Source organism: Vespa velutina, chromosome 1 (genome assembly GCF_912470025.1).
Source record: "Vespa velutina chromosome 1, iVesVel2.1, whole genome shotgun sequence".
Taxonomy (NCBI): Eukaryota; Metazoa; Arthropoda; class Insecta; order Hymenoptera; family Vespidae; genus Vespa; species Vespa velutina.
In genome coordinates, this window is record NC_062188.1 from 11413942 (window position 1) to 11440803 (window position 26862).

Sequence of the window (26862 nt, forward strand, 5' to 3'; positions counted from 1 at the left end):
AGATCTCAGTTCAATAGTAAGATATCAAAAACGTAATAAGGTAGATTAGACAGAGGAAAATAGAATTGTATATATATATAATTTAAATTAAAATTGATAATTTATAAGATTGGAAATAACAGAAAACTTCAGTTCAGTAAGGTGTGTAAAAGAATTTATAAGAAATAATTAATATATTTCTAATTTGAGTAAACAACTGTGTACAATTTAACGTTCATCCATATACGAATAAGAATGAGATATAGAATAGTAATAATCTATAGCAATAAAGTAAAGAATAGCAATAAAAATATTATTACAAATTTAAATCTTAGAGAACAGTTATTTATATCTTAAAGTCCTATTTACGAAAGGAAACTACTTTTAAAATAGCATCCTCATGCTCTCGTTTTGTATCATGACGCCAAAAGATTTTTGCTCCGTGCTTGTTTCCATGTGACTACATGACAATTTACGTGCGTGATGAAATTGCTTGTTAACATCGCCCTCTTCAATACGAAGTACAAACTACTATAATTTCCTCTTTCCATTCCTCGATACTCTTAATGGTGATACATAGGAGTTTCGTTAAACAAATTCGAATAGTTGTAATGTATTGTTAATAAATAATTTATGTTCTAAGTGTATCAGAAGAAAAAAGTAGTTAAGTTTATAAATATAGACGGTATATATTTCATTACTTCTTGATATAACTGTACTTATTTAGCAACCATTTTTCAACGTTCTGCCACGTTTATAAAGCTTAACGCTTAGGTGAAGTTTGTACGGTTTTCCGGTTTAAGCAGATATTTAGCATAGAAAGAGGCAAATAATTGGATATCGAAATAGTGGTAGTACATTAAGTTACATACAATCATTAATCACGTATTAAAAATGGCAGATATTTCATTCATTTATTGAACTCATCATTTTTAATAATTCATTAGCGTAACCTATATTTCTGTATTGATCATTAAACTTAGATTAAAACTAATTTTTTTTTATTCTGTAGGATATAAAAAGATACATCATGGTCAACGTCAATCCAAGAGTTTTCTTTGATATAGAAGTAGGTGGCCTTCCTATGGGCCGTATAATCTTTGAACTCTTTGCTGATGTATGTCCCATTACATGCGAAAATTTTCGTGCACTATCTACTGGTGAAAGAGGAGATGGAAAAACAACAGGGAAACCATTACATTACAAAGGAATTGTGTTTCATAGAGTTGTAAAAGATTTTATGATTCAAGGTGGAGATTTTGTAGTAGGTAATGGTACTGGCGGAGAGTCTATCTATGGCGGTATATTTGCAGGTAAAAATATAAATTTAATGTAGTATAAATAACGTTATATTTTGTCTAATAATTTAATATTTTTGAATCTCTCTCCCTCTCTCTTCCTCCCTCCCTTCCTCTCTCTCTCCCTCCCTCTCTCTCCCTCCCTCTCTCTCCCTCCCTCTCTCTCCCTCCCTCTCTCTCCCTCCCTCTCTCTCTCTTTCTCTCTCTCCCTCTCTCTCTTTCTCTCTCTCTCTTTCTCTCTCTCTCTCCCTCTCTCTCTCTTTCTCTCTCTCTCCCTCTCTCTCTCTTTCTCTCTCTCTCCCTCTCTCTCTCTTTCTCTCTCTCTCCCTCTCTCTCTCTTTCTCTCTCTCTCCCTCTCTCTCTCTCCCCCTATCTCTCTCTCTCTCTCTCTCTCTCTCTCTTTCTCTCTCTCTCTCTCTCTCTCTCTCTGTTAATAATAATATTCTTACAGATGAAAATTTTATTTTGAAGCATAATAAGCCATTTTTATTGTCAATGGCAAATCGTGGTAAAGATACAAATGGATCACAATTTTTTATGTAAGTAAAAAGATTAGTATATGCATGTGTATAATTTTCTCAATAGATTATTTCTTTATAGTATATAAAATGGTATTGTAGACTATTCCTTTATTTAATACAACAATATGTTCCGTGTATTAAAATGGAGATTTATTTAGTAAATTTATATTTACAAATTACATATATTACATATATATAATTACTAAACTATTTAAACACTAACAGTTGACAAAACTGTTCTTTGTCTGTAGTCTCATTTATAATAATTTTCTGAATATAAAAAAGTTACTTGTATATGATGACATCAGTGGCAGATTTACACAGGTGAATGCAATCATCTCAAGCATCATAAGATAGGGGCCCCACACGACAAACTAAATTTAATTTAATAGTTGTCCTGGTATATTATTTTTATTTCTATTTTTGCGACTATTACCGATTTTGGAAAACGTATTTCTCATTTCATCGTTTGCATGAACAGTTGGATTGAGAAAATATATATTATACATAATTGATTTATTTTAATGGGGTCCCAAATATGGCTAATGCCTCAGGCTTTAATTGAAGATTAAATCCGCCAATAGATGACATATACTACTTTATCAAGTAATTAAAAAAGAAATATAGTTCTTATCATTCTGTATTATACTAGTTCTATAAATGTATCAAAAAAGTTCTTCATACATATAGTGTATTTTTGTTTTTTTATTTATTAAGATTATTTTTGCATGTTACTATTAGTTTTATATAACAATTTTAATAACAATTTATATGATATTTTATATAATTAAGAAATTATTATCTATATTAGTTGATGGTGGTGATACTAGATATCCAAAAAAGGGAGTGAAATTAAATACAAATAGCTGGGCAAATTGTTATGTTTATAAAAAGTAATGCTACATAGTATAAAGCGAATAAAACTTAAATAGACATTTTTAATTTTAAGTTTTATCATACTACTTATCTTGTTCCACTAAAATGTATTTGGAACGTTCATTATTACACATAGGACTTGCAGAGAATCTTGAAAAGAATAGTAATAATATTAAATGTGAAAGAATGAATAACTATAGCCATGTTTTTGTGTAGTCATGAGGGAAGGGTCTGCACACCACTACTACAACACAATGACCACTGAACGCTGGCTCTTTCTGTTCATCTCTCATCACCTTAATCATATTTTGTTGTTGTAGTACAACACAACCAGCGCCTCACCTCGACAAGTGAGTAAATAATAAAATGAATAATTAAATTATGATATTGTATAGATTTTTAATGGAATTCTCATAAAATAAATAGTGTCCACGTCGTTTTTGGAGAAGTAGTGTCTGGCCAGGAAGTTGTTATGCACATTGAGGGTTTACCTGTTGATCGTATGTCTCGTCCATTGCAGGATGCTAAGGTTGTAAATTGTGGAGAATTAATATTGAAAACTAAAAGTAAAGGTCAGTAATATGAATTTTTATGAAATTTTCAATTTTAGATGATATATGGGGAATATAAAAAAGAATATTTAGTATAATAATCCTTAAATAAATAAATTTGTTTGTAGGAAAAAAACACGAATCAAAGCGTAGTTCTTCAGAATCAGATTCAGATTCTCATGCAGAGAAAAGCAAAAAAAAAAGAAATAAGAAGAGGTATAAGAAAATTAAAATTATTCTCGTTATTATTGTAACATAACATGACTTTTATATTTCGTATATTATATGCTTATATTACACATTAGTAAGAAAAGGGCTAAATCAGAAGATGGTGAAATCCATGATTCAAACGAAGATGAAAATGAGAAGCCTCATCCACTTGTATCTGTTACAAAAATTGATCCTGATGAGATACCTGAGGTTCCTGCAAATAAATTTTTATATAGGGCAGGACCTACAAATAATGCTAATCAAAAGGAATTTCGACAACATTTTGGCAGGGAACGTATACGATTACGTAGAAAAACTGGACGTGTCTTTAAGGGACGAGGTGTATTTGTAAGTATTCGTAATTTTTTTACTTTAAAAGTAAAAATATAATGATTTATCTCATATCACTTTTTTTAATAATCTGTTTTATCTTACTAATCTACAAATTAGGCAAACGATATACGATTTCTTTTTTTTACATCTATAGTAATACATAGATGAATAGGTACATCTGTAAGAAGACTTTTAAAATGATTGAATATTTGTGTAAAGGGACTTAATGCCAATTTCATCATAAAATAAATTTAAAAAGTAATACATCATAAAGTACTATTTTTAATTTTTACAAATTCCAGCGTTATCACACTCCTTCGCGAAGCCGCTCTAGAAGTGTAACTCCACCACATTGGAAACAAGCACAAAATCGTACTATTAAATTACATGAATTTCAGGTATGTTTCAAAACTATGACATTTAATATAGATTAATTGTTACGTTTATTCAAATCTTGTTTATAGAAATTAGAAAAGGAACGATTAAAAAAAGAAGAAGAAGGAGGCAAATCCGAAGATGATAAAATAGATAAGTTTGAAGAGCGAGTTGATAAAGATAATTATTTAATGGAAAAATTTGAAAGTAGCGCGTGTATACCCGAACAATTGGAAAATAAAGAAAATGATCAAACAGAAGAAAAAAATACTACAAATAAAAGTGTACAAGAGAACGAAGATAATGTAAATAAAAATTTGGATATTAATGAGATTACATCAAATGATAAAGTAGATACAAAACGTAAAAATGAGAAGTCTATCAAACACGAAACGAATCGATACGATAGATATGATTCGAGAGATAGAACCAAGAGACGCAGCAGTAGACGCTCTAGATCAAGAGGTCGTCAGAGATCGAGAGATAGAGATTATGATCGCAGATCTAGTCGTGATAGAAGAAGTAGGAGAAATTATTCTCCTCGTAGGCGTGATTCATACAGAACGAACAGATTTGGCAGAGATAATTATAGATATTATGATAGACGCAACGATTACAGGAGAGGTACATCTAATACACAACATGATACAGATGGAAATACATCTTATTTTAATAGGGATAAACCAAAGAAGAATCAGAATGTTTCTGACTCTGTAGATCAACCAAAATTTAAACGACATTCACGTTCAAGCAGTTCCAGTAGTCAGCACACTAAAGAATGAATAATGTTTGTCTTTATTTTCTTTTCACACTCATTCAAAAAGGAATACAAAATAATAGCGTGGAAGTGCTGATACCTCTTCATAAAAATAAACCTTACATTATAATGTTTTCTTAATTCTGTATTTGTAATACATCATGCACATTTTTCGTCTGAATCTTGATAAATTATATAATAAAAATAAGTACTATTTTTTGGCAAGTTACTAGGTTTTCGTGTATTTATTTAAAATCCTCTCTTTAACACTTGTTCATTTTTTGTAATTATAAGTTTAATCGATGAAATATTTTTTCGCTATGTTATTAGAACTGTTGTAAAAAAAACATTGAAAGGATAAAATAATAAATTTTAGTATTTTTAATAGAATCATTTGTATTTATACATTAAACATGATTCATAATTGCCATTACTAATAAATTTTCAGTTTTTTGTATAATGCTTTATTGTATGTTCTTATATTATAAGCAGAAAGATTCCTAAAAATAATTATTAATTATGTACAGATCATCTGATTTTGAGCATTGACTAATAATGCAATATGCAATATCCTATAATTATTACATATTTACAGATTATGAATATCTATTGTAAAAGAAGCAATTCTTATAGTAACAGCACTATGCAGCACTTTAATCAGCAAATCATTTGTATATGTTATTTATCTCAGTGTTAGGATTCTTATTATCGTAAAAATACCGTATACACATATTGATCACTAAGTTTAATGTAAAGTATCGTTCTTATAACGTTTCTTTTCTGACATATATTAATATATTTCTAATTATAATTTAAATTTTACATTAATTTTCATTGAATCATCAATATGAAGCAAATTATTATTGCGCAAACAAATATTTATAATAATCATTATTTATTGTTACATTCTTTCTTATCTGCATCTTAAACAAAAAACCTATTATATTATAAATTATGATTATATTTTTTTATTACATAATAAAAATTAAACAATTCTTAACAATCCGATATAAGACACAATATTAAATTAATAAGTGAATAAACAACAACATTTCTCAGTAAATCTTCAAAATACAAAATTACTAAGAGAAACTTTTTAAATAAATCAATTCTCTTACAAAAGTTATACTATACCTTCAACCATAGAATTATATTTAAATTACCAAATTAATTTTTTCATTTGTATATATCCAATATAAAATAATTAATTTTGATAGTATCAATTATAATGTATATAAATCATAAAAAATACCTAAAGAAAAGACATTAATTTTTAATTTCATCGCGTTTATAACACAATACATTTTAGAATGTTTTGTTTCTTATATTCTTTATCATTAATTTGGAAAAACTCAATGATTTATATTTTTTATGATATTATAACCAAATATAAAATGTATTCGTAATATTAATCTAGCTTATATCAAATTTATTTATATATTAGTCCAATAATATGATTCGGAAAACATGCATTGCATTTAGAGAAGTCAAATGTAATAGATTTGCCTATGAATATTATAACAAAGAAGATGCAAATATAAGTCTTATTAATTAAACGTTCCATAATTTGTTTGCACAAATAATTATTCGGACAAATTTTAATATTTATCTTCTTTTCTAAATTGCTATTGTCACTTAAAATTTTATCCATCCTCTATAAAGTACAAACACTAGATGCTAGATAAGTACTCTCCTCTTATTAGGACATAATATTTATATATATTTAAATAAAATATACAATGGTCGATTTCAAACATACGCTTTCGATATAATTATTCAAGAATTGTGACTATAGACAATTTAGTTCAGTGTCCATTGTAGGATAATACTTTCATTCATTGTCATGCCTACTTATCAATTGCATCATAATAAATATAATATTCGTAAAGTATTTGAACAACCTGTTTATTCATTAAGCGCTGTTATCGTTAACGAGAGATTGCATAATAATAAACAAGTTAAATGAGTCTTGACTTCATTTCAAATTTATGAGCATTCAGTACTATGGAAGGTCACAGAGAATCACGATGCCAGACCCATGTTTTTTTCGTGTGATCAAATCTATGAGCTAGCCATTGCTGTTCCAATAATCGATACCTATCTTGGCTAAGATACAAAGGCTTACCTCGTCTATAAAAATAGGGATAAATTATATTATATTAACTTTTTAAATAAACCTTTCTAAAATGTTTATATATATATTATTACCACAAACTACATAAATGAGAAAAATTTAACTTTACTTTATGCCAATTATAAAGATACAATTAAATTATTTAGAAAAGTATCTAAGTAAAATGTATAATAAAATCTCAAAAAGTACTAAAAAATAATAAAATTATCTACACTAATACTTACTTTAGATCTCTGTCTTCTTCTGCAAATGCATCAAGATATAAAGATCCCCATGGACAAGCTCTTCGACCTCTAATTACAATAATATAAGTTGATGTTACCACTAAATATATGCCAGTTCCGCCGCCACAATCAATTGAATGCTATAAACAAGTATTTATACATGTGAATTTAAAAAATCATATGATCGTTTTAGCGTTAATTGATAATAATATCAGTTAAGAATATAAAAATAAATATACCTGAACAGCTTCACACACATTCATCTGTTTACAACAATTCTGCTTTAGGCAAACAATAGCACCACATAATAAACAAATACTAATTTCCTGAGGAACTGAATGACATTGACGACATTGCCGTTCATGATAATACTAAAAAAGAAATTATTAATTTATGAATTCACAGAAACAAAAAATAATAATATAATACATTACAAATGCATATTATTTACCGTAAAGATTTTTTCATATTCTCTTGGAAGATTGAGCAGTTTTGGTATTTGCCAAGATACATGCTGTTCCTTTATTAAATTTCTAGCTGCATCACTTCTATTAACAAAAGCAAGTAACTGATCGCACCATAAACGAGGAACCGAAATACTTGCATCTACATCTTGCCAATTTAGTGCCACTGTTGAATTGAAATTATCCCAATCCATACCTTCTGCCACTAATTCTAAATAATACACTAATTTGACAAATTCAAATTGGCGTGACCTAACAAAAGGCAATGGTTGTTCATATAGATGATAACGGAGTAATGCAGCCACTCTTAAAAATGGTAAGCATAAAGACTGTATCTGAAAGAAACATGATAAATATGAAAAGAACCAAATTCAAATGTATCTATGTTTTTAAATAATTGTATAATAATGTATAATATTTTTAAATAATGTTCCCAACTTACCTGTCGTTCAATCCAATGTGTTTTAACTCTGGCATAAGATACAGAAGATGAAGTTGATGGTTTATGAATAGCTTCGTCTGTACGATAAAGATCACTGTCACTAAAATACTCAATTACTCTGCACAATATAATCTCTAAAGAAGTGGCGGTACATTCACCACACTGGCCTCTTCTTAAAATTGTATTTCTTTCTGCTTGTAAAAGATCACAGCTTATCTGCACTATGACTTGATAGTATAGCAAGTTGTATATAACTTTCACAACGCTCGAGAAGTATGCTGAAAATTAATTACAATATAATAAGATGAAAAAATTATGCAATATGGTTTTATACAATTTACCTTGATCCAAGTGTAGTGGAAGTAGTAATATAAATTGTATAAGAAGAGCAGTTGGATCTCTGAGTAACAATGGAACTTCTCTTTCATGTGGCGTTAATGCAAGTGGTGCACAGGGTTCTGCTGGTATGCCTGATAGTTGCTGCCAAGTATGATGTACTGGCCATGTTGTTAGTACTTTTGCGTGCATTGCAAGAACATGAAGTAGAGCAACTGAAATTACAGTAGGCGATAATTAAGAAGATATATAAATAGTACATAATTGTATAATACGTTTATATGGAGCTATTTTAAAAAAATGATGAATATTATCAACCAATCATACCAATACAGTCACGTTTTGGTGTTAAAGGTATAGAATTAGGCGAAGGAACATATAACGATCCACCACGTTGTACGAGTTCAACCTCAAAATTAGTTCTGGCTATAGAAGTTACAAAAAGGAACAAGCTTTGGTGACTAGGAGAACAGTTCTTTTGCTTATATTTTAAATATGTGCAACTTGTCATATCTTCCATGGCTTTTCCCATTGCTACAGCTAAATTTGATGAGACCTAAAATTATGGAATGATTATTAAAGATGTTAAATTTATCGAAAATTTCTATAAAAAAACTTATAATAAATTAACACTTACTGGATTTCGTTGTATCTCTTTTAAAAGATTATTTAATTCTGAAAGTATTATTGCTGGAGATGCTTGATAAGATCGTACTACTGCTGCACATTCTCCTAATTGCGGTGATAATGGCAAAACAGAGTTAGCTAATTGTCGACAAAGCGGACAGAAATATTCGCCTGTATCAACTGCTAGACTTGGTTGCCTTTGTTGACTTTGTAATGATTGTAAATAAGATTTTAAACAATCTAAATGTAAATGATGACCACATGTCTGTACATGAACACCTCCTTCCCAACCCAAATTAACAGATAGTAACCATGAAAACTGTAATATATAAATTAAATTTATATTACAATGTTTTTTATTTTTATATTTATATACACAATTCAAATGATTTACCGTATCGAAATGTCGATTTAATTCATCTATTCTATGATCAAAATGAGCACCATGTGTGTCACCTTTTGGTATAGGTGGATCTTCATCAGATGTAGGCAAAATAAGTCTGTCTAATCGTTTTCTTCCGTGACCAATAACACTAGTTGCCTATAATTAAATTAATATTAAATGAAGAAGATTCTTTCGTATTATATATATATATTCAATAATAAAAAATTGAATAAAGAAACTTATATATCATACATTACCTGTACTAGTACAACTAGACCCATGGGTTTGTCTTCACTACTTGGTGTAGTTTGATTACATATTACACAATCATATTCCTTTTGTCTAGTCAATTTTGTTGTATCATCCTCTTGATCCCAATCCATTCCTGATACACCTGCTTCATCTGTATATTTAATATAAATATGAAAGAATAATAATAAATAAGATAGAACAATTTCATGTCATAACATTTCATGAATATTAAATGCAAGAAAATAATCTTTCTTTGTTTTTGAAGGATAAATCTTACCCGTTTTCATTGCTTTTTCCATAAATTGTTTTTGTTTATTGGCAAATTCTGCCATAAGTTTTTGTTGCCTTTCTTTTGCTCTTTTACGCCTTTCTTCTCTTTCTCGATGTTCTCTTTCACGTTGTTCATCCTCACAATCTTGCATACGTGGCCATAATTTATTTCTGCTTTCTATAATAGTATCTCTACACATAGGATCTAAAATTGCTATTTTTTTAAGAAGTTGTGAAATAAAGAATGGGCCATCACCAATCCTAGATTCTTTTGCTGGTGCAGCAGTGCTACTACTTGCTTCACTATCTACCATTACACTTTGGTCAGGATTATAACTATCTGGTACTCCTGATAATTGAGAATGTAATTTCAAAAGCAATGAAATTATGCTTTCTCCTACTTTCACAGTTTGTGGCCCAACCTAGTAAAGAATTTACATTAGTATCAAGTATAAGAGAAAAATAAATTAACAATATCAGTAAAATGACACTTACTTGAGGTTCTCTTCGCTTGCAATGCTTATGCATGTTTGATGTTGATGGAACAATGTCCGTCGTTGTTGCTCCAGTAGTATTAAGTCGTGAATACATTGTTTGTGTACTAATTATTTCGTTACCAGCCATAACAGCAGGACGTTGAGGTACAGGCGGTAATGCAGGCTGTCCACCAACCGTATCTAGTTATAATTAAATAAAAATTATTTTTTATTGCATGTAACATAAATGAAACTAAAAATGAATATCCTAATGTCATGTAAATGTGAAATTTATAAAAAAAATGATATATAATATATATTTCATATTTGTCTAGTTAAAGTAAATTCTAATTATTGCAGAAACTGCTGATTAATTAAAAATTACAAATATAAATAAGTTTGCTACTAATTAATAACTAAACATGTATAAAATTGGATTTTTACAGGATACACATTTTCATATAATATTTGGGATTTTATCAAAAAACTTTGAGATTCTGTTCAACTCTTTTATAGAAGGAATGTTTTAGTAGATACTTTTGAAATGTTAAGTTATATACTATTTACCTAGATATAAGAATGGACAATAAAGTGTTAAAAAGGATTTTCTGTTGTTATTTAAAAATAAAAAGTAATAATTCTCTTGTAATAATTCTTGTGAATTATAAATTATTATAGTAAGGATAGAGAATTGTGACAGAGTGGATACAATTAAAAATAACATACTATTTGGTGAAGGAGGTGATTCAAGGGCAAGGGCCATGGATTCTTCAGTGGATGGTAGTAAAGCTCTTTGTAGAGGCATTAAATCACCTTCAATGTTACCATGTTGTATAGCAACAATTCCATCTTCAGGTATAATTGCCATGTCAAAGTCGACTAAAATATAAGAAAAAAAAATATGCAAAACGACTATTTTCTAAAGTGAGTAATATTTCTAAGCTATTTCTGATGCTATGTAATATTACCAAATAACTATTATTTCAAATTATTATTTTTTACAGCTTTTGCTATTCTTATCTTAAATGTTTCATGACACTGATCAAATTTAATACGTAAATTTATAATAAAATCCATATAATTTATACAAAATATGAAAATATTATTTGTCTATGTAAAGATAAACTTAATAAAGTATATTTAAAATTAAACATGGTTAAAGGGGATCTTCGGTAGTCTGGTTAGAATATCAGAAGGTCAAATTGAATGTTCACATTCACGCATATTGTCAATCTCTCAAATAATGTACAAAATTTAATGTTATAATATATCTGGGTCTAAGGTCAATTTAAATGTTTTTAATATTTATTACAAAGGAGTATATTTACCAAATCATTTCTTAAGATTCCCTTCCCTTCTGTCTAAAAAATACAAATTATAACTTACCACTTGCTGGTGGCAAAGCTGGAAGAGAACCAACATTTACAGTGGTTAATATATCATTATTATCATTAATTGGTTCTACTGATGGTAGAGCCAATACTTCCAATGAACCTTCTTCAGATCCATCATTTAACATTAAAGTAGTAGTAACTTCAGTTGCTTCACCTTGAATTTCCCATTCAAATTCACCTAAAATACACGCATAAATGTTACATACTTTATGTATATAACTAAACAATTATTATTTAATAATATATTCTAAAAATTTATTCAAAGAAAATTACTCTTACTATCTGAACTATTTGGTTCTGGCTCTTGGACTAGAATTACTTGAGGTATCACAGTCCTCAAGTTTTCCGATAAATTATCATTTTCATACCAGCTTGCTAAGTCCATATCTTTAATCGTACGAATTGAACTAGCACCCATATACTGACATAAAGGGTTGATCTATATAATCAAGTGAAATAAAATTAAATAGCTTTTTATATAACTATTAAAATAAAAGTTTTTATATAACTATAAAACTAAAAGTTTTGTTATTGAATTTGTTAATAATTACTAAAATAAAGTTTTGCTACTTACAGACTTATTAGGTAATTCTGCAGTAACAACTGCCATTTCTAGAAGATAAATGGCTAATGCCATAACATGCTCTGATATATTATGTCCATTCACAGCCTTATATAATATTATAAATATCATAGCATGGAATACTCTAGTACGTAGGACAAGACGTGGATCTTCATAGTCTGGTGAAACTGGTGCAGGATATCGAAAAGGTGGCCACGGCGTTGCATTATTTTTTAATTTACCTGATTGCTTTACACTAAATAATACAATATTAGATTATGTATATATTTGTATATAAATTTTATCGTTTTGTTCATATGCTTCACATTACTAAATTTTTAAGCTTACTATTCAGTAAAACGATCCATAGATATTTGAAAATCTCTTCGATGAACAGCCCTTAGTAAAACATGTAATGGATCGAATAATTCATCCCAAACTCGTGGTTTAGGACCATACATGCCTTGTTGCATATATCCACTAGCTTCAAGATTTGGAGCTCGATATTGTGCTACCTATAAAGTAATTATATACAAATAGAAAAAGAGATAATATATTAAGAATTATATAAAAATAACAAAAACATACTTCAGCTAAAACGGATTCAAAATCTCTATTCTGTGTAGTGCCACACCGTTCTGGCATTAATTCCATTAACTGACTATGAGTTTTATCTCCCATACATAATAAAGTAACCATTTCAAGACAGGACATTTCAGGATCAGACAAACCTGAAGATAATTTTCACAAATAATGGTATAACAGAAGTACTACATACTTAATAATAACAATATATACACACCTAAATTCGTTCGTACATTAACTAGAGTTGCCAAAAATGTTAAACAGCTTTCTAACATAAGAGTGTCATGTTCACCTTCTAAATATTCATTTTGGGGTGCATGATATAAACTCAGACTCATCCATTCTCGTACATGAAATCTATGTGAATAACAAATATCATATTATATAGTATGTTTATACAGAAATAATTACCAATTTTGGAAAAAAGTATATTACTTTTCAATAACAGTTTTTAGAAAAACATCTGGCTGTAGTTTTGTTGCACAAATTTGTAATAAATACAAATCTGCATCAACCATTGAATTGCAGAAATTACACTGAATATATGTCATAGCTTGTCCTTTTATTTGCAGTCCATTACGTACCCATAATCCATTTAAAATTTCAGAAAATGCTACCTAAAAGGAGATAATTTTATGTTTAAATATTATAATTTATATATAATTCTTATTTGATAGGTAATTTTTTAAAATTATTTCAACTGACAATTAAAAATATTTTCATTGAAAGCTTTAGAAAGGTATATTTCAAATAGTCCACCTATTTCTTAAATCACGAAAAAAAGAACATAAAATTCTTCTCATTCAATCCTACATTAAAATACTTCTAAACAAAAATAAGAGAAAATAACACGTTATTTTCATTTCCTTATAATAATAATAATATTGAGTTTGGAAATTTTTTAACAAAATTTTTAAAAAATTCAATTGATATATTCATGGAAAATAAATATTTTATTCATTATTTTAAAAAACTTTGAATTTTTTACAAAAATGAATTATTCCAAGTGGTTTTTGTAAATCATTAATATATTGAATTTTTTATCATTTAAAAAATTTTGTAAAGATCCATTATCGGAAAAAAGTTTTGGAAGAAGATTAATAAGTAATAATTGGATAGTATTATGTCGATAAGATAAAAGATCATTCATACAAGCGATCTAGTGTCCTGCTGAAAAACAATACTCTTCTTATTAATCAATTCTGACTGTTTTCTTTCATTTTCTCATGTAATAGATTCAACTAAAAATAGTATTTATGAGAATTAAGGATTTCTTTGTTTTTCAATAGTTTATAATAAATAATTCCTTTATAATCCTACCGAATACATAGCTAAATTCTTTTCAAGTGTAATTCATCTTTTGCCCTTTGTTGTACAGAATTCATTTTTCATCCCCTTTAATTATCAATTTCAAAAATGGACAATTTTCATTATATTTTAATAATGAATTTCACACAAAAATATTATCTATTAAGTTTTTTTTTATCAAGGCACCCATACATCATAATGATTGATGTATTCAAGTCATTTCAAACATTCATATACGGTACTATTTGATACTTTTAACACTTCCGCAATGTCTTAAGTAAAATATCATGGGTTATTTTCGATTAATGTCTTTATTTCATCGTTTTTAATGACGGATGATCAGTCAGAGCATTTTGCATCTTCCAAACAAAAATTACCGGTTTTGAAATATGAAAACCGCTTATGTACCGTACTTTTACCAATAGCATCATTTTCGTAAACCGTACATATCTTTTTCTTCGTCTCAGTAGCAGTTTTATTCTTACGATAGTAAAAGAACATTAAATGCGGAAAATGCAATTTCCTATTTTTCATCTTTTAGCGTTGTTACAATATATTTTATTTCTTTTTTAAATATAATTTTCAGAATTATCGCTTTTGAAATTATATTTAAATACAATAAATGACGACCATTAAAAGCTTTAGTAACATCTGTTAAAAACGCTATGAACTTTCTGAACAACCCAATATAACAATCTCTCAATATGTCCACCAATCCGAAGTAGTTTAGGAAGACTGAATCACGCACGAGGTCGCAACGCGTCAGTCGCAACGGTCCTTTCAACGTAAGCTATGTCATGCTCTCTTCTCTTTTCTTCTTTCTTTTTTAAAAGCCTTCATGCTATCTTGCACCATTTCATTTATTAACTTTGAAAAGTGTATGATATATCGGTTTAAAATTCAAAGAAAAAAATTGAAAGGAAGAAAATAAGAACTTTATTACCATTTGCGAAGAGTTGCAAAAGATTATCACAGAGAACTGTTCAAAAATGACGAGAAAATGGAGTGGAGAAGTGGTTTCAATGATTTTGATTATTTTAATATCCTTTCATTTTCAACCAAATGATAGCCTAGGAGACTTCACCTTTGGTGACATCGGCGAAATACTTAGATTTGGCCAAGAAACTATACATAATTTGCTCCAAACTTTGGATATTATCGCAGATACTGTACCCGGTGCGGAAGATAATATTGTATTTGTAAAGAGAATGGAGAAGGTACTAAAAAATCGCATAAACGAGGTGTCGCATAAACTTGATATTTACGAGGAAAGGACGCAGGCTAGAACACAGAAAGTATTAGAGCAACTAATGTCTAATTTACCAAAGAAGTTATCTATGGAAGAAAATTTTCGTGATTTTGATCACTACGTCGGTCAGATCAATGACCTTTACGATGTATTTGTGAAGTATGCTACAGCGCCTGAAACATACGAAAGATTTACGCTCGAAGATTTTGCAAAAGCCAGTATCTCGCCTGGTCTAGGTGCTCTTCCGGATGTATTAAAAACACTTCATCGTTTAGTCGTTCCGACTGAATCACAGCTATACAATAGAAGTATTATCATCTCTTTCTCAAATCAAATGAAGGTAAGTCCACAAGAAATAGTGCACATTTCTTTGTGCTATTTTCGATGAATGAAGTATATTTTGATGGTGTAGGAGAAACTTTCAAAATTTGATAATTATAATACTAGAATTTTTTTAATAAGTTTTTTAAACGACATTAAATTATTTATGTAGAGAGAGATATGCGCATTAAAAAAATAAATATTTGTAAATTCAAAGTATTTTACCCGTGGTATCATCAGGCTTTAATTTTGAAATTATTGGGTTGGCAACTAAGTGATTACGGATTTCAAATAAGAAGAAAACGACAAAATCCGCAATCACTTAGTTGCCAACCCAATAAAATGTATAAATACATTCGTATAACAATGAAATGATTCGATTATTATCGCATGAGCGATGTAAACCAAATACAAAATCGGAGAATATATATTCTTATTTCATACGAATATTGTTAGACAGGAAGTGACTAGATTTCATCAATTTTAACTACCATAAAAGATCGACAAATGAATGAATATCCTGTCACTCAATCGACTCTGATAATCCCTAGTCGTATTACGTATCATATGAACAAGTCATTAGATATTGAAGAGTATATCGTTCATTATTCGACGAATTATAATAAATAAATTGGTGAAACGTCATAGGAATATCTACACATATCAATGTTTATCAAAACTTTGTGATATATTACATGATAAAAATGCTTTCATATGAGTGAATAGTAAACAATCAATCTGCAGATTTTGCAATTAATTATATTTACCACAATTTACTTCGTTGTAACTTAAGCCAAAGACAAAAAACTCAAATATTAAATAAAAGAATCAAATAATTAATTTATATAATATATCCGATTACAGAAGTGATATAAGTTCATATATAAACGTATAAAGTAAAAACGATATTATACACGTATTCTATTAAAATAGAAGCCATTTAAATCTAAGATACTAAAAACAAATAATGACAATACAAAACGACTTATAAAAAAAAGTGTATGATTTTTAACTATAAAACCTTTCACTACTCTTAAAAACCTGTTGTATATGTTACTCTATTTATTCTGTAAAATAGAAAAGAAAGAAAAAAAGAAAAAAGATAAAGCGACTTTGATCTTTGGAATTCGTTCAATCATCTTGCACATCAATAATCAAAACATCTTACACAACGATTTCGAATCGCTAATTGAACTAGAAAATATTCAAGTTCTATGTATGATTCCAATGTATACAATTTTTGATTCAAACTGTATCCATGCAACGTAGTTAACGAAGTAGAAAGAGAAAGAATGAGAACGGTATGAGGGACATGCGCAGGACACAACATTACTTACTCGAGAAGTAGGGGCAGAGTGAAACGATGAGAAGTAAAAAGAAATCTCCCAGTCTAGTTTAAAATATTTGAAAGGAGTGTCCGTGAATCTTTCGTGAAGAAGTATTTACACATATTATCAGTCATTTTCTAGAAAAATTAAAAAATACTAGAATACGTAAATATCGCAAATAAGTTTAATGTGCAATTAAAGAAAACTTTTAAAAAGCAAGCATGCTTGTAAAGTAATTGATAAACCGTAAGATTGCGTTTCGTTTTTTTCTTTTTCAAGATTCCTCGCGAATTTCAACTTTAAAAAAATAAAAAATAAATATGAGATATCGTGAAAGTCAACATATTTCTTCCTTTATATAATAAAAATAAAAAGAAAACTATAAGATAAAGACGCAAAGAATGCTAACATTCTCTCATTTCTTGTTGTGTTTTATAAACGTTTATGCATTTATAAGACATGAGTGAAGTCTTTATCTCTTTAGTAGAGTGACAATATTTGTATAATATTTCACCTATTATTTTAAATTGAATGTTGTAGAAAAGAACTAAATTCCTTGTTACTCATACTTGAAATGTATGTTAATATGATTATTTTGCTTTAAATTAAACTATTAAATTTAACTATTAAAATATCGCTTACGAAATCGTACATATTGTAGACAAAAATGCGATCGTAATTATATAATTCGCATCTTTCGTATAAATGAATCTTACAATTCGAATAAACATAAAATATCTTCGTTGATTATTTAAAGTTCTATTAATTATGATTAATAATTATGAAATTAACAGATGTGTTACTAAATATTTCAACATAATAATATCAGTATAAGATTTAATATTTGTTAAAATATTTAATTTTTGACGACGATCGACTTTGAATGTCCTAACAATCTAATAACAGTTATTTAAATATATATATACTCGAAAGATTTATCACGTGTCTCTATAAGGATTCTTTCTTGATTTTGCACATTTAGCTTGAGAATTAAGAATTCTTTTCAAATTTTTTATTGCGCATAATTCCGTAATTATATGACTGTTTTAATTTTACAGTAGAAGAAGTAAGCGTCACGGAAAAAAATTTGAATATATATTCTTATTTTATATGAACATTGTTAAACAGGAAGTAGTTAGATTTTATCGATTTTAACTACCATGAAAGATCGACAAATGATCGCCGATGTATAACTATCACGTAGTGACCTTTATTTTCCATCTGGGGTATGTAATACTAACAACAGTATCTGAACCTTGGAAGTCTTCCGCGCTTTCAAGACCTCTAATTGAAAATTTTTATGTAAGAGTTTAGTCAGTATTATTAAAAGATCATTGTGAATTGTGGCCTGTTGTAAAACCAAAGAAGCTACGAGAAAGAGGATAAAATGATACTGTTAAAGTTATTGATGTGTTCGCTTTTTTTGATCGGAATATGGACAATAAAAAGTGACAGTAAAAATGACATCTCTTTGATTGACGAGTTAAGACATGAATTGCTTGAGCTTGAAATAACATTGAAAAAGGAATTGGATAATCCTAAATGGACTTTAGCTAAAGATTATGATATATATTTATATATTATAAAATTTTATAAAAACTTCTGTAATTACATTGAACAGTTATTTCCAAATAATCGTCAGATTCATTTAAATTCTTTAAATTCATTATGGATTTGGGCAAGAACACAACAAGAAACAACAGGCATAGATGAATTGTACATGATATTTAGAGAAATGCAACATGAAGTTGTGGATCTAAATATAACAGTTAATATGAAACGACTAACAAATTTTGCAAAAACTATTTTAAACGAACCAAATGCATCAATACCTAAAGCACTACAGCGTATAGCTGACTATATTGTGAACCAAAAATTATTCATTTCAGCTTATCAGGTAGTGTGTTTAATGCAACTGATGTTAGGAAACATTTTATAAAGGCATTCCTATATGAACTATTTATATGTATATAATAATACTAAAACTTTAAATTATGAAGAACATATTATTATAAGCTATTTTTGGTGATATGAATCTTTCTTTCTGTATATATGCAGGAAGCTTCATCTCAAATCTGTAGTGAACAACAATCTCCACAACAATTACTATTCAATTTGTACAATGCTATTGCACTTACAGAAATTAAAGGATATACAATGATGCAATTTTCTTATATGTTGTTACGATTATATATCAATGGTATATCTTTCTTTCATAAAAATATGAGTTATTTAAAACATTTACTACTTATTTGCTTTAAAATATATATTTCAATTCATTATACTTTAGGTTCAAATTTTAATGAAGAATTGGAATTATTAAAGCAACAATATGCTGAAAGAACATCGGAAATATTAAGGGCAGTAAAAACTGCAATGGCTTTTGCTCCTCAGGAATTTTGGAGATGTGATCCAACTAAACATGAGTCGGGTACATCCAATAATTATATTATTTAATAGAAACTATAAAAATACTGTTTTAAACTGGTAAATAAATTATTAAATATACGTTTTTTTTTCTTTCTCTAGACAAGACATATATGGAGCTAAAACAATTGTTTCAAGGGTATATTGTTAATGAAGTTGATATGAATAGTGAATCTACATGTAGAGAAAACTGTGCTTACTATGGATATGCAAAAGTTCATGGATGTTATGACAATCAATTCTGTGCACAACAACGAACATGTGGTGGTAAACTTGTAAATTGTGAATACATTGACTCTGATATGTGGATTTGTCCTTCGGTATGTGTATTTGTTACTTTTCTTCAAACTATTTATCGAATACATACGATTTCTTTTTTTTCTGTGATTAAGTAGAAAGCCAGTTCAAGACGATATGAATACATAGAATATGAAAATGGTAAAATATATGGACGAAAACAGACTTGTCAAAAATCTCTTACTAAAATTGATAGCTGGTGGCGTTGGCTATTTTGGCATTGCAGTTATTGTTTTTGTTATTGTGATGATCATAATTCAAGGTCAGATCGATATTTTAACCTACGGCCAGTTATGGCAGATATTAAAAATAACAGGTAATGTCATTCCTTATCTTGTATAAATACTCTATATACAAATTCATAAATTGATTATATTTAAATTTGTAGAGTAATAACAGGAATCAAATTAACTAAATTAAACCAAATAATACATATTCAAATTCAAGAAGGAGAACTGCTTCCACGTGGAGATATAAATTCAACTACTGTTACATGGAAGCCAGTAGATACATATACTGTTTACGATTCTGATGTTAAGAATGGGATTGATTATCATACTATAGTGTGGGAAAAACGAGCAATCGATATGGATGATTTAAAATCTCCTGAAAATCATCTTTTAACGGGTATTTTATATCAAATTTAAGTGTCTTTTATCACCTGCTATATATTTTTATCTTTAATAATTTTATTTTATTAAACATTTTTAGGCATAAAACTACGTATGATTGGTACTCGCTTAAACTTGGAGATAATGGTAACTCCATTCAATTTCACAACAGGCAAATTGATACAACCAATACAGAAAAGTTATTGGATAAGTAATGACATTACTGACAGGTAAATTAGATTTTCTAAATAGTATTTATTGCAAAGGATATCTATTTATATCTCAGCTATTCTAGGACGGAATTAAAACTCAAGAATCCAGATATTCCAATTCATTCAGAGTTACAACATGTCTCTGATTCGGATGTAAATCAATATCTAAACTTCGCTCCTAGTGATCGCGAAAAAGATGCTGCACAGAGTACTATACCATTTTTAGACATTCAACCAGTGGAGCCAAACCCATCAATACCTATAGCAGGTGCTGGGATTTTTCATAAGGGTAGGTCAGGCTCTGGAGGATTTCTTGCTTTAAAATTAATAACGTATAATTTTGCTCCACATCTACATACTGACCTGCCACCTTCACCACCCGTTATTGAAACATATAATGAAATAACAGCAGTACTCAACTAATTTGTATTAAAATTTTTTTAAATAATTAATATTACTCTAGAACAATCGTAAATGTAGTTTAATGATAGTGTTATTTTTCTTTTATAATACCAATTCATATAAATAGAATTATCTTATCCTTATTCCAAAAAATTTGTTTTAAAACTATTAATTTTGTACGTATACAACTTTTTAAAAAATATAAACAAAATAAATAACAATATAAATAATAATAAGAAGAACAAGAACAGTAATATTGTGTATGTTGGTTTTATAAATTTTTTCTTTTTTAATAATTTAAGTATAAATTATGCAATGTTTACTCATGTACAAAATACTATGTGTTATTTATAACGCATGTTGATTTTGTAAAATAGACATACTATTTTTTAATTCTATATTTTTTTATACATATATCTTTAACCTTACCTTCATAAAGTTAATCTCTTCATTTTATTGAGTACTTTTATAAGCATATTTTATATGAATAATTAAAACTTACCTGAACTCGCAGTGGATGCATCATAAGAAGATGAAGCATGTCAGTGGGTGGTAACAAATCTTGAAGTGTTACACCTTGCTGCCTAACTGCTTGACACATAAATACTGCGAAGTATCTATGAAGGGGAAGATGAAATGATACTTGTAGACTATCACTCTGAAACAAAAAATGAAGTATACTTAATATTTTAATCTTAAAAACAATTATCTAGTCTGTCATGTAAAATAATTACATTTAATAATACTTGCAATGATATTTCATTATCTAATTCAATTTAAACGTAAAAATGTATCCAAACTAATCAAATTGGATCATATGTTAAATTTAACTGTTTCGTTACGACAGAACTAACTGCCAAAACGCCACTGTTGAACAGGATTGTATGCCATAAGTATACAATTTACTCGCGGACAGTCTCTAGCAAATCGAATTTGCTTTTTATGCCTTGAAAAGTTTTTTTGATAATAAAAATTAAAATTATAGTAATAAAAATAAAAGAACAAGACGACAAATAATATATTATAGTCAAAATATTAATACATCAAGAAATGCATATTTACTATTTTAGTAATTATATTATATGTCGAGTAACTTTAGTCGCCCAGTACGTAAATAGCGATTACAGTCATTATAGTAGAAAAAAAATTAATGTTCCGCAAAACAATCATCCGTGAGACAATAAACATTTATCAATTTAAAAAATAATTAATAATAAAGTATCATTACCACGTTAGGATGAGTATAATTCACTCCATCTAACCAATCTTGCAAAGCTATGAGACAAAATGTAAGAACTCTTCTACTAAGAGTTGCACTTTCAGGTCCACGCAGATGTGAAACTAATGCCCACATTGGATAAGCACTAGCTTCTAATTCAGCACTGAATGCTGCATAATATGTGTTGGGTTCAAATTCAACATGTTGACTTAATTCTCTCTGATTAACGTTCATTCCTACAATATACATAATATAATTACTCTTATTAAATAAAATAATTTTTTAATAATATAAGTACATTGAACAGAATATAGATTGTTCCTGCTTCAAAAATCTCTTTTAAATAATATAATATCAAAGAATCTATCTTTTATGTAACATTATCAAGGTTTTCAATAATTTCAATAAATTATTAAGAAAAAATTTGTTTATTACATTGCATAGAAAATGTGAATCTTACTTTACGAAAAAGAGATTAGAATAAATTAGTTCATAAAAACAAAAACTCTGTTGTAATAGATAATTGAATATATTATTAATACCTTGAAACATAGAAAGAAAATCAAACCACATTTCCAAAAGTGTGTCATCACTCATAAATCTTACAGCAACAGGTTTGTGAGAAAGAACATTATTTAAATCTGACACAAGAGGCCAGTAGCAATGTTCTTTCATTACTTGGCGTGCACAATCAACAACATAATGAAAATTTTTATCTGGATCTACAATATAAATAAGCAATATGAATAATCAAAATAAATTAATTTAATTTAATAATGTGATAATTTACAACATAACATATATGGATAAATAAACTATATAAATAATTTCATATTTATATAAAATACATACCATGTAATGTATTTTGAATTAATATTTTACTCATCATATATTTCAAAGAAATAACCATTACATGTAATAATTTCAATTGGTCAACCATCCTCAATGCAAGACCTTCATTACTAAATAACTAAAATAAAAAGGAACCAGTTCAGTTATAAATTAATTGAATTGAAAAGAACCATAAAAAAATATTAGAATTAATAATAATTACCTGTACGCTAACATGCACAACCCTATTGCTAAGAGTATCTGGGTCTGCAGAACGTTCTAACATCATAGAAATTCTGCTATAGTGCAGAACAAAAGCACGAGTTAAAGCTTCTTTATAATCAGGTTCAGGTAACATATTTAATAATAAGCATACTAATTTTTGTGGAAATTCATAGGCAACAGTCCAAAACATTAATTCTTCCAAAAAGGTTGTATGTTCTAAATGTTCTTGTAAAGATGCACATTCTGCAAATTTAGAAAAATTGACATTTTAGTACATCAATACTTAATAATAATAATAAAACTGCGTGTATTATTTATCAAAAATTTTTATAATATACCTTTGTATTCATCAGGTGGTTCTGGATTTGGCAAAGATTTCACAGCATCTTGGTATATTTTGTTGCTATCTTGACAATAGTTATCATACTCTGATTGACCAGTAGAGATAGAAGGATCCATAAGACCTCTATACTTTTGTGGATTAGTGAGTGCTGTTGTCATAACATGCCTCATTAGTGCACCCATATTGTTCAAATCAAGAAGCATAGTTAAATAAACATCTGCATCTTGTATAGCAACTCTATAATCTGTATATTCTCGTATACTAGGTAATCCGACTTTACTAAAATCAAAAATGTAATTCATAATATTCTAATTATTTATTTAACAAAATATTTAGAAAAATATTGACTTACCAATTTTCTCTTAAATGTTGAATAAGACGCAAAATAATTTTGGGCATCATTGCTTCTGCAACGCACATTAAATCTGAAGGTGCAGCAGATTTATTAACAGCAGCTTTTGGTCCATGCTTATCACAGAAACTGTAAATAAGAATCACATTATTATTTATATTCAAGAAATTTTCAATTTGTAAACATTTATAACAATTACTTACTACTTTAAAATATATCAAATAGCTTAGTAACAGTTCAAGAGTTCAAGTTTTAGAACAGTTCAATTCATAAATTTTTAATCTTGATAATAACATACCCAGTCTCTTTCATAACAGATGCATCACCACAATCGCAAGCACCACCAGCTTGACTAAGAAACATGTTAAAATCATGACGATGATGATTTCCTTTCTTGAAGCACTCAGTACAAAGAGACATACAAGGTGATATTCCACAAGTACGACAACGATATGCAACAAAATTAGGAGTCCACACTAATCCACATGTAGTAGCATTATCATAAGTTCGTACTGAAATATAATAATACTTATGAATTTCAATATCTCAAAATATAATATATACATACATATATAAAATATCTCAGAATAAGTGGGAAATATTTTAAGGATAGCTTCAACATATTAAAACATATGTCCTATTTGACTTTGTTTTTATTTGTGGGGTTATTTAAAATTGATTGTGTCTAGAATCCCCATTGACAATGTTAAGATTGTGTGAAAGAATTAAAAAAATTTCTATGTCAAAAATTCGAATATCTGGATATATAGAGAAAATAAGATATTCATTAATAAAATGTCTATAGGCTTGTATTTAGATGCAAAGAGGTAATTTCAAACATCTTTTATAAAAGTAAGCAGATAAAGTTTCTTGAAAATCAAATTCACTATAACTCAAAAATAAAATCAAATAGAATATATGTTTCTATAAATTGTTTTATTGTTTAGATGTATTTAAGTCACCTCTAAAATATTTTTCATTTATTCAGGGATATCCTGTATATATTTAAGAAATTGTTTAATGCGATATAAAATTCTGATATATTACTTAAAATTTAAAACATTAAAAACTTCAATGTTACTGTTAGTACAAATAATAACATTACTATTGAAAAATTCTTTAATTTTAAAGCTTAACTTTAGAATAGATTAAAAAGTATATTTATGTACTCATACAATATATAAAATAATATAAATAATAAAATAATATAAATTAAGAATTAAAATTCTAAATAGGTAAATAATACTTCAAATTGGATATTCATATATATATCTACTAATTGTCACAATTCATTTATATACCAATTGTAATATTGTAGATAAAAAGATTCTACAGATGCCAAATACACAACTTTCAGCAAATTTATAACAAATTAATAAAATGAAGTGACATATGAATTATAAAGGACTACTATTTTTTTTTTAATTATTCAATTATATATATTTTATACGAGTAATATGTGAAAATTAATAATATATCTTTTTTCTCTATATACTAAATTTATATTTATATGTTACATATACATTATACAACATCATAAAATCGCTTCAATACAACAGAATATTTCATAAATATACTTAATTCAATTCAATTAATATTATAACATTTACTTAACATATTCAACATATGCTTATAATGATATATTTAAAGCACAAAATTAGTAATATAAATAGGCGACCCTCTGACCTGTATTTGCATATTCATCTGGTGTACGGCCACCTGCCATTAGCCATTTACACCAATCGATAGTTTCCCAGTCATCAATAGGTTTACTGGGATTCAAAAGAATATCCAAGAGTTCATTTAAATGTGGTGGACCTGCTGCATCAATGGTCGGATTGCTACATTCTGCATGAATATATGCAGCAGCACCACGTTTTCCTTTATTCATCAACACCTGTGCCGAAGCACTGGAAGTTGATGCCATTTTGCAATTAATATTTCTTGACAAAGCAAGATAAAATAATTAAATGCGTTGTGTTGGCATTCAAGGGTCACTAAAGTACACAAGGTGCAGTTGAACGATTGAAAGACAACTCCGTTCCTTATAATTTTACGGTACCAATAGCACCGTGAATTCTCGTGATGCAATTCACGCTTTCCGATGACCTTTTGATGTAAAAACTTCCGAGAAACCTTCCAAGAAAAGACAAAACACAGACCAGTAAATTCTCGGCAACCTCCATATCAACAAGAATCTCCCGTCAATTCTGTCTCCTTTGCCAATTCTGACAGCATGACGAAAATATCAGGCAGCTCTTTAACGTGCACTATTGTTATGAACTATGTATCGTTTTCGATTCGCAAATTTATCGTATCAAGTAACGTATAATGCTTTAATATCAGTTATCGTCAAAAACTGAGACAAATCCACAATTGCGGAAGGAAAGAAGCTGAGAGAAGCACTCAATCACCACTCATCCAGTTAACCGTAGTTTGTTCGTCATAGAATCGTTCGGCAATCTTCAATATTTCGATCGTGATATTCCCCTACTTTACCGACAGATATATTTTCTTATCACGTATTCTAGAATTAATAACGATAAGTGATTGGATTTAAAGAAATGTTGCAGTTCTTCAAGATTTCCATGTAAACTCTGACAAAATACTATACTGTGATTGGTTGATATGATATATCAATTATTGAATTGATTAAAGAATAATTTTATATGTTTCATTATTTTTA

The 26862-nt window shown here is 28.2% G+C and overlaps 3 protein-coding genes across 12 annotated transcripts; 2 read left to right on the plus strand and 1 right to left on the minus strand.

Annotated features, from left to right (window-relative positions):
* Window positions 1-5129, plus strand: LOC124951176 (peptidyl-prolyl cis-trans isomerase G). 5 transcript variants are annotated; one of them, XM_047499074.1, is made up of 9 exons: window positions 1-141; window positions 992-1292; window positions 1729-1816; window positions 2995-3024; window positions 3101-3246; window positions 3354-3441; window positions 3531-3783; window positions 4071-4166; window positions 4233-5129. In XM_047499074.1, the coding sequence occupies exons 2-9, from the start codon at window positions 1010-1012 to the stop codon at window positions 4923-4925; spliced, it is 1677 nt and encodes a 558-aa protein (XP_047355030.1). In that variant the 5' UTR covers window positions 1-141; window positions 992-1009; the 3' UTR covers window positions 4926-5129. The 5 variants fall into 5 exon arrangements, with proteins under 5 accessions (XP_047355030.1, XP_047355022.1, XP_047355010.1 ...); XM_047499066.1 differs by lacking the exon at window positions 1-141 and adding an exon at window positions 512-827; XM_047499054.1 differs by lacking the exon at window positions 1-141 and adding an exon at window positions 512-664.
* LOC124951103 (E3 ubiquitin-protein ligase Ubr3) lies at window positions 1662-26645 on the minus strand. Of its 4 annotated transcripts, none has more exons than XM_047498917.1 (29): window positions 25863-26645; window positions 24475-24688; window positions 24177-24305; window positions 23820-24103; window positions 23480-23724; window positions 23278-23395; window positions 22968-23147; window positions 22435-22661; window positions 21709-21864; window positions 13487-13668; window positions 13269-13408; window positions 13055-13197; window positions 12815-12981; window positions 12479-12722; window positions 12184-12343; window positions 11897-12082; window positions 11324-11389; window positions 10530-10711; window positions 10042-10456; window positions 9770-9915; window positions 9522-9668; window positions 9138-9446; window positions 8828-9056; window positions 8506-8715; window positions 8165-8442; window positions 7710-8057; window positions 7498-7629; window positions 7259-7398; window positions 1662-7030 (listed from the first exon to the last, which is right to left on the minus strand). In XM_047498917.1, the coding sequence occupies exons 1-29, from the start codon at window positions 26101-26103 to the stop codon at window positions 6913-6915; spliced, it is 5736 nt and encodes a 1911-aa protein (XP_047354873.1). In that variant the 5' UTR covers window positions 26104-26645; the 3' UTR covers window positions 1662-6912. The 4 variants fall into 4 exon arrangements, with proteins under 4 accessions (XP_047354873.1, XP_047354864.1, XP_047354882.1 ...); XM_047498908.1 differs by having other exon boundaries at window positions 11237-11389; XM_047498926.1 differs by lacking the exon at window positions 11324-11389.
* Window positions 15114-21604, plus strand: LOC124951129. 3 transcript variants are annotated; one of them, XM_047498973.1, is made up of 9 exons: window positions 18324-18483; window positions 18565-19154; window positions 19316-19457; window positions 19548-19688; window positions 19787-20004; window positions 20080-20297; window positions 20370-20608; window positions 20693-20822; window positions 20888-21604. In XM_047498973.1, exons 2-9 carry the CDS (start codon window positions 18645-18647, stop codon window positions 21225-21227), a joined length of 1938 nt encoding a protein of 645 aa, XP_047354929.1. In that variant the 5' UTR covers window positions 18324-18483; window positions 18565-18644; the 3' UTR covers window positions 21228-21604. The 3 variants fall into 3 exon arrangements, with proteins under 3 accessions (XP_047354914.1, XP_047354929.1, XP_047354921.1); XM_047498958.1 differs by lacking the exons at window positions 18324-18483; window positions 18565-19154 and adding an exon at window positions 15114-15948; XM_047498965.1 differs by having other exon boundaries at window positions 18421-19154.
* Window positions 26646-26862: the final 217 nt, after the last annotated feature.